The following is an 8,288-nucleotide window of genomic DNA, read 5'->3' on the forward strand; positions in this document are numbered from 1 at the left end:
CTGAATATATATCATCATGATATTAATCATGGGCTTATTGCTATTATACTAGATTTTAAGTTTTGGATAAGTCATTTAGGAGCAATTTCAGGCCAAATCCAAATTCTCTTGATTACTACTAGTTAGTACCCCTTTCACAAGACCCTCAGGTGTCACCACAAAGCTTCTCCAGATAAGATCATAGTCAGGGAATACATTTTCTTACACATGAAAGTGTCCACTCTGCCAAAAAGAAGTCCACAACTGAGGAATCTTAGGTCTAACTGGATTTGGGTTAACATAAACTGGTAATTTTCTTTTCTGAGATATTGAGTAAATCATATAATTTTCTTTCTGTTGGATTTACCAATAGGCTACCGGATAAGATTAATAGTCTGATCATTACTTCTGGGGCTGTTTTTTTCCTGCAGTGTGGTAAGCCATTGCTACTTACTATGGTGGATGATACAATTCTGAGGAATAGTGTGATTTATCTACAACTTTTTCTTAAGCCTTTGAAAATTCATGTCTACTTGAGCTCCTCATTTAGCCAAATTACCAGGCTGCTTGCACACTGTGGTTTTTGAATCAGCCAAGATTTCTGCTTTTACCCTTGCTTGGTTCTCACCCCTCCCACCCTACCTTTTCTTTTTCTTTTTTTGGTACTGGGGCTCAAACTCAGGTCCTTGTGCTTGCAAGGCAGGCTGTGGAACCACTGAGCTAAATCTCCAGCCCTCTTTCGTTCTGTTAACTGAGAAGAAACAAACCATTACCTGAATGAAATCTAAAACTTGCTGATGTCTTTGTTTGGCAGCCGCAACCTCGCTGTCTGAGATTGCTTCCCTCAGGGACTGTTGGGTAGTCAGAGAATCCAGCTCCACAATAGCAGAAAGGCGGCAATACAGACTAATAAATTTCTCTCTGTAGCTGCAAAAATGAACTGGAAAATGGACAAGCAAAGTAGAATATGTTAAGATCTGGTATCAAAATAGAAAACTTCATACCTTACAGAAAACCAGTTGAATGAGAACATGATTTATTAATCCTATCAGTGGAAAATATTAAGCCATAAGTAAATTATAAATATGCTCTTAAGGGGCCAGTTGTCTGGTTTTAGTTAGACAGTATTCCCTTTTAGGTTTACCAACCTTGGTAAGGTATGGGAAATGGAATTAGTTCAAGCTGCAGTTTATGTGGACCGTTTCCTAAAGCTGGGGATTTTTAGTTTAATAGTCCCATGTCATATAGTGATGTTGCAGCCAGTGATGGGCTGCATCGATAATGCTGCTCCAGTAAGATTATATCCCCTAGTGATGTAATAGACATATTAGTTTGTAAACTATGTTATATGATGTTTGCACCATGACATTGCCTAACAGCACAGACTTTAAAATTTGTCCCCAGTGTTAAGCCACACATGACTGAATGAGTGTGTGTATGTGTGTGTGTGTGTGTGTGTGTGTGTGTGACTGAGAAAATCAAATTATCACTTTAAAGGAACAAATCCCAAGTTTTTCAATTTGAAACCTAGTTTTGATTTTCCTGTCTGATTTCCTGTTATGTATCTTGCTTTTTTCCTTTTTAAGGCCAGAACCCCCAAAAGACACAAGATACACATTTCTCAGTGTATCTTTTGTCTGATAGAAAACCTTCCCTGACTGGCCTAATGTGAACTTTGATCCTCCATTTGTCTCTTCCCTTTTCAGCTCCTCTGGAAGTATGATGGGATTTGACACTTGGACAGACCATTTCCATTTGTAGCAAACCTGTTTTTACCCTCTCAAGAGATAATGAGACAGAGGCCACAAGAAACAATCTAACCTTCATCTCCATCATTTGCCCCTTTCCACGAGGGACAGAGCAATGCAGGACTGAGCCTAGTGCAGGCACCCTGAGGCGCTCAGATTTTTTATACTTCTCTGATCACCTCTGATCAAATCATAGCTTCAGATTCCAAAAGGATGAGGAAAATGTCCTCATTCAGACTCGTGTAGTTCCAGTCTCTTTCTGGCCCATTGTTGAATATGGACACATTCTTCATGACCTCATTTATTTTATCTATCTCTCACTTATCCTATTGTGTTCTGCTCTTTGGAAATAGGAGCATCACAACAACATGTCTGTTGAAACACATATGCATGTCTTATGGGAAGAATTCTAGAAAGAAGATATAATTATTATCCTTTACCTCTTTGCTGTCAGCTCCCAAGAACAAAATTTGGCTTGTTTTGGAGGCTGAATCCCAGTATCTCAGAATGGGGCATCTGATCAACTCCACACCTCAGTCAGTAAGCCCTGTTCATTGCATATTGAGAGATTTCTTGGTGCCTTGTTCTCATCTTATCATCGCCTGCTCCCTTTCTTGATTTTCTCTTAGGATAAATAATGTGCTCTGTTTGTCTTTCCTCTTACGGAGCAGAAGAGGAGAATTTGGTGTAGGCTTCAGTGGTTCATCCTTACCCCAACTTTGTTCATTTGAAGGAGGTGTTTCTCAACCCAGGTAGTCTCAGGCCTGGAGTTGAGTTTTATCTCTGGTGTCAGATCCTTCCTTCCCATTTTTAGCTCTCTTTAGCACTTTCTTGTGTGACACAAAGAAGAGTGGGTTTCATATACTCTTTCAGTAAATGACAAACTATTTCACTTTTCCCAAATGATAAAGTTCTCATGTGATTTCCCCACGTAATGACCTCTGAGAACTTCCTTTTAACTTCAGGATAAAACCCAAACATCATCTCTGCATAAGGAAAGAAAAGGATCCTTCTCATAAGGATCTAGGATTTGAATACATCTATGATCATAGCTTTCATTGTGCACCCACCCTCAGCTACCACTAGCTCTGCACCAATCCTAAGATTTGGTTAGACTGAACTTCCTGCAAATACTTTATATGTCTATGCTTTTAAAAAAATTATTGCATATTTGTAATACAGAATAGTGACATTTGTTTTGGGGACTTGGTATATGCATATAACATATCTTAATCATTTTCAATCTCTTTACCCCCTTCTGCCTTCTCCCACCTCCCCCTGATCATCTTTCTCATTTCTTCCTGAACTGGGAATTGAAGTCAGGACCTTGTGCCAGGCGGGTGTGGGACCACGGAGCTAAAGCCCCAGCCCGTCTTTCTCATTTCTTAAGAGTTTTCCTTCTAGTTTCCCATCAGCTCTCCTTTACTTTTAAAATTTATTTACTTGTTTTAGGCTTCTCATGTACATCCATGCTTTTACATATGCCTTGCCTTATCCTCAAATACCAGTCTCTACCAACGCCTTCAAGGCTCCTTATTGATAATGGAAGATATTTCACTGAAACGTCTTCTCAGTGGAATTTACACTGACATCTCCTCTTTTCTGAGCAGAGCTAGTTACTCCTCCTTTTGTGCCTGCCGCTAGAGCACTTGTTTCTAAATGTATGGTGACACTTGTCTATGTAATTGCCTTGGTATTAGACTATGGCTTGCTTGAGGGCAGGAACTGTGTCTTCTATTAATTATTATTTCTTTAAAACCTGGAACATTCTGATTTCTCAACTAATGCTTATTGAGCTTTATGAATAAAGAAATAAATGCATTAATTGATCTGAAGAGGGCAGATCCTGCCCTTCTGAAGGCACCCTTTTCCTTCTGTTCTCACTTTTGTCATTGTGTGCTGGATTTTTTGTATGTGTGTGTGTTCTGAAAGGTGTATTTCAGATCTGTAATATTTACTAGCAGCCCACAAGAAAGGAGTCACTATTACTTTGTAGCTTATCCTTGACCCTTGTAGCTCTCTGAATGTGTCTTTTTGCCTTTCAAGGAGGGATTGTATCCTGTTAGCACTTGACAGATGTCCTCTTTTGGCTGCAGAATGAAGAAAGTGAAGTGTCTCACAGCCTGCTTTTCCAAACCGAGTTGTAAAAATTAAAAATTCAACTTTTTTCCTTTTCCAAAATATGTCTAGAAAAATCGACTGAATAATTTCTTTAAAAAAAAACCACCACTATCAGTTGCATCCAAATTCGTAAAATCCAGGCTGTTCACAGCTTTCTCTTGTTGTGTCTGTGACTGGAGCCATGATCAGTGGGTGGTCTCAGCACCCATGCCATCCACACCATGTACCACAAGTGAGTTATGAGGAAGTTTTAACTGTAATGTTTCAGTTTCCTACTCTAGTGGTGGTTTTCATCCAGAGTCTTTAAGGTCACTTTAACAAATGTTACTTTAACATAGTCTTTTGTGGTTTAGCAATGATACATTTGGTAGCCATCACCAAGGAGGGGAGGATAGACTGGAAGTTTCTAATTTTTTTAAAAATGTGAATCACATGCATTTTATAGACAAAAATGGCAGAAGGCTACGATAATGTCATTATCTGGACCACACGATTTGTTAGTAATTCACAGACTAAGACTAATTTTCTGTGGTGTGTTTCTCCCCCTTCTTTATAAGATAGTGATAGAGTAAACTATAGTTGGCATGAATACTAGCAGTATAGTACAGTAGAAAGTGCATGGGCTTAGATGTCACACGGGACTGGATTTAGATCATAGTTCTGCCTGTAAGATGGTGAGCAGGTAATTTCTAGGAGCCTCAGTGCTGCCCCTACAAGAGGGATAATAAGGCCTACTTAACGATTAAATAGTAAGTGTAGATAAAGTATCCAACACAGCATATGACACATACCAGATACAAAATAAGTGTTCCTATTCTTAATCCTTTATCCCCAGGAAGTATGAGACATTTTGTAGTTAGAGTATTAGAACAGGATTGGGATTAGAATAATCTTTCCAAGGATCTTTAACTCACTGACTGCAGTCAGTCTGGGCTATGTGGCCTAGTTTGAAAGCCAAGGAATCAACTAGATAACCTCATAGGGTCAGTGCCACAGTTCCTTGCCAAAGCATCAAAAAGAACCTGAGCACAAGGTACCTCTCTATATTCTTGGTAATGGATAATTTGGTAGTTGAAATACAGGTATTGTGTCCTAAATGATGAAAAATGGGCATTAGGAATGAAGGTTGAGACTGTGCCATTTCTTGCAAGCCTGTGGCCTGGATTCTATTAGGCTCATTGCCTGGATATCCCACAGGCACCTCAAAACTCATCATTTGTCATACTGAACGCATCATCTCTCCCCTCCCCCAAACCTGTCCCTCCCCTCCTATTTCCTGTTTTGGTAGATGGCAACATTATCCATTGCAGCACCCTATTCAGACTTTCTGGCTCCTCTATTTTACTTTTCAACCACATCAAATCAATCACAAAGTCTCATTGATTGTAACTTCTAAATTCCTCGCGCCTCTGCTTTCTCCTCTGTTGTCCCTTGTGGCTGCCTTTGTTGGGGTTCCTGTTGCTCACCTGGACTAGTGAGACAGGCAGTCTCTTAATTGTCTCCTTCCCTCAGCTCTAAGCATTCCCTCTGGCCTTCCTCCCCACCTCCACCATTACTTTCCTGCAGTCCATCCTCCACAGAACTTTGAAAATCCACTGAGGTCATATCTTTCCTTTTCTTAAAATCTTTTCATCACTTCCATTTGCATATTTGATAAAATCTTACCTTCTTAAGATAACACAAGTAGCCTTTCCTCATTTTGACCTTTTTAACTTTTAGATTTCTGGGATGCCCTAAACATGCATTGCAATGAGCTACCAAAAGTAATTTCCTAGGTCTCTAAGCCTTGGCGTGTTTAAATGGTTTTCCTTTTCTGCTGTCCCTATTCTTTAACTTTCTGAATTTTTATTTATCCTTCATGATCCAGCTAAATGTTAACTCTGTAAGGAAGGCTGGAGTGTCTTTCCTTTAAAACTCAACAGCCTGTGTCTTACAGCAATGCTTTCATTGTATGAGGTCTGTTGATGTCAGTGCTTATATCCTGTACTAGATTTTGAAGGTCTGATGGGTGGACTGTGTTGAGTGTCTTTCCTTTAAAACTCAACAGCCTGTGTCTTACAGCAATGCTTTCATTGTATGAGGTCGTTGATGTCAGTGCTTATATCCTGTACTAGATTTTGAAGGTCTGATGGGTGGACTGTGCCTTATTAATGTCTAGCTCCAGTATAGTACCTGGCATACAGTGTAAGCTCAGTAAATGTTTGTTGAATGAAGGATGCAGCCAAGCACAGAAGTACGAAATATGTATCAGGTCTCAAACTATGTTTTAAAAATTCTCCAGGCTTTTTGTCTTTCTAGTCCAATTAATATGAATCATAGAGCCAGGGGAATCAATAAAAATCATTTATTTTCCTATCACATGTCTGCTGTTAATTGTGACTGCTTACAGGACCAGGGCAGGGTGACCTCCTCAGTGTAGGTTAGGAAAATCCTCAAGAGGCCACATCACTGGATGAAGTTTCTAAGGGCTTATGATGGTGTTTTTCTTTTTATTTTGGGAAGAGTGTAAAGGGTAGTGCTTGGTGGCCTCCTGGGCACGTGCTTTATTACTGTTGAGGGGTCCTATTCCTGCTCCCACCCAAGGGATGGTGGAGTGTTATCCCTGGGGCTGTCGAATGAGGAGTGGGTGAAATTGTACCACTTTGCCTCATCTCAGCCTGCTTACCCAAATCTCACAAGGTCCTCCTGTGGGGTGGGTTCTTTCAGCCCCACAGGTCATCCTCTGCGGGAATATCTTGTGGGTTTGTCCCTGTGTCTTCACTCTAGGATACAGATGGCTAAGCTCTTTTTTATCATTTTATCCTCACTAGGTTTGTTTAGTGCTGGAATAGGTACAGATGCAGTTTTCCATAGCTGGTTGGCAAGTTATTTATGATTCACTTAGGCCATGGGTGGGAAAGTGATCAGTTTGCCAAATCTCAAATCCTTTCATGGGAATGGAGATGACTTATACAAGTTAAACTGAAATATACTGAAACTCTTTCTTCTACTATAATTTACATATTCCCATAATTCACACCTTTTCAAGTTTCATTAGCATTCCCCTATAGTTATTAAAGTTTTTCTGAGTTCTGACTGAGTTTTCCAAAAATTCTCTTCTTTCTTAGAACTATTTAGTGTATCTTGACCTTTTATTATGGGACTACCTATGGAATACAGAAGTCCCTGCTTTAAAAGTGACTAGCTTATTTCTTAGAGAAGCTTGGGTCCATTATTAGAAGTCCTTAAAAAGATACTATATATTTTTTTATATCCTCTTCAATTTCTTTTTTCAGAGTGCTATAGTTTTCAGTGTAGAGATCTTTTGTTTCTTTTGTTAGATTGATTCCTAGATACTTCATTTTTTTGGATGCTATTGTAAAAGGAATTTTTTCCCTTATTTCTCTCTCAGTGAGTCTGTTATTTGTGTATAAAAAGGCTATTAATTTTTGGGTATTCTCCTTGTATCCAGATACTCTACTGAATCTGTCAATTAAGTCTACAAGTCTTTTGGTGGAGTTTTTTGGGTCTTCAATGTAGAATATCATATCATCAGCAAATAATGACAGTTTAACTTCTTCCTTTCCTATCTTTGTTGCTTTAATTTCTTTCTCTTGTCTAATTGCTGTGGCTAATGTTTCTAGAACTATATTGAAGAGATATCCCCTGCTCCTGGGTAGGAAGAATCAACATAGTGAAAATGGCCATACTACCAAAACTTCTATATACATTCACTTGATCTTAGCCAAAAGGCCGAGAAGCGATTGCTTCTATATACATTCAATGCAATGCCAATTGAAATTCCAACACTATATTTCACAGAACTAGAAAAAAGAATCCAAAAATTCATTTGGAACCATAAGAGACCTAGAATAGCAAAAGCCATTTTAGGCAACAGACACATGGCACCAGGTATAAAATTCCCAATTTGAAACTATACTACAAAGCCACTGTGATAAAAACAGCATGGTACTGGCAAAGAAACAGGCCTGAGGATCAGTGGAACAGACTGGAAGACACAAAAACAAACCCAGATGTACTCAGCTACCTCTTCTTTGACAAAGGAGCTGACCATCCTCAATGGAGGTAACGATAGTCTCTTTAATAAATGGTGTTGGAAAAACTGGATGTCAACCTGCCACAGATTAAAATTAGACCCTTATCTTTTGCCATGCACTAAATTAAAATCCAAATGGATTAAAGATCTAAATATTAAAACAGAAACATTAAACCTGCTGGAAGGTAAGTTAAGCAGAACTCTCAAAGACATTGGCACAGGAAAAGACTTTATGAACAAATCATCAGTAGCACGGGAACTAGCAGATAGAATCAACAACTGGGATCTCATATTATTAAAAAGCTTCTGTACTTCAAAAGAAACCATCAGCAGAACTAAGAGACAATCTACAATGTGGGAAAAATTTTTACCAGCTGTTCCTCAGACAAAGGACTATTATCAAG

At 39.0% G+C, this 8,288-nt stretch overlaps 1 protein-coding gene and 1 long non-coding RNA gene across 2 annotated transcripts in view; one reads left to right on the forward strand and one right to left on the reverse strand.

Annotated features, from left to right (window-relative positions):
* Ankfn1 (ankyrin repeat and fibronectin type III domain containing 1) overlaps positions 1–8,288 on the reverse strand; it is a 449,198-nt gene that overhangs the window by 21,051 nt on the left and 419,859 nt on the right. Inside the window, exon 23 of the mRNA XM_033762964.1 lies at positions 753–919. Coding sequence (XP_033618855.1) covers positions 753–919 — 167 coding nt within the window. The remainder of the gene's footprint in view (positions 1–752; positions 920–8,288) is intronic.
* Positions 1–8,288, forward strand: part of LOC117285877 — a 47,369-nt gene that overhangs the window by 17,794 nt on the left and 21,287 nt on the right. The gene's annotated exons all lie outside the window — the stretch shown is intronic.

The sequence above is a fragment of the Fukomys damarensis genome, unplaced genomic scaffold, assembly GCF_012274545.1.
Source record: "Fukomys damarensis isolate Sample0158 unplaced genomic scaffold, DMR_v1.0_HiC HiC_scaffold_13, whole genome shotgun sequence".
Lineage (NCBI taxonomy): Eukaryota > Metazoa > Chordata > Mammalia > Rodentia > Bathyergidae > Fukomys > Fukomys damarensis.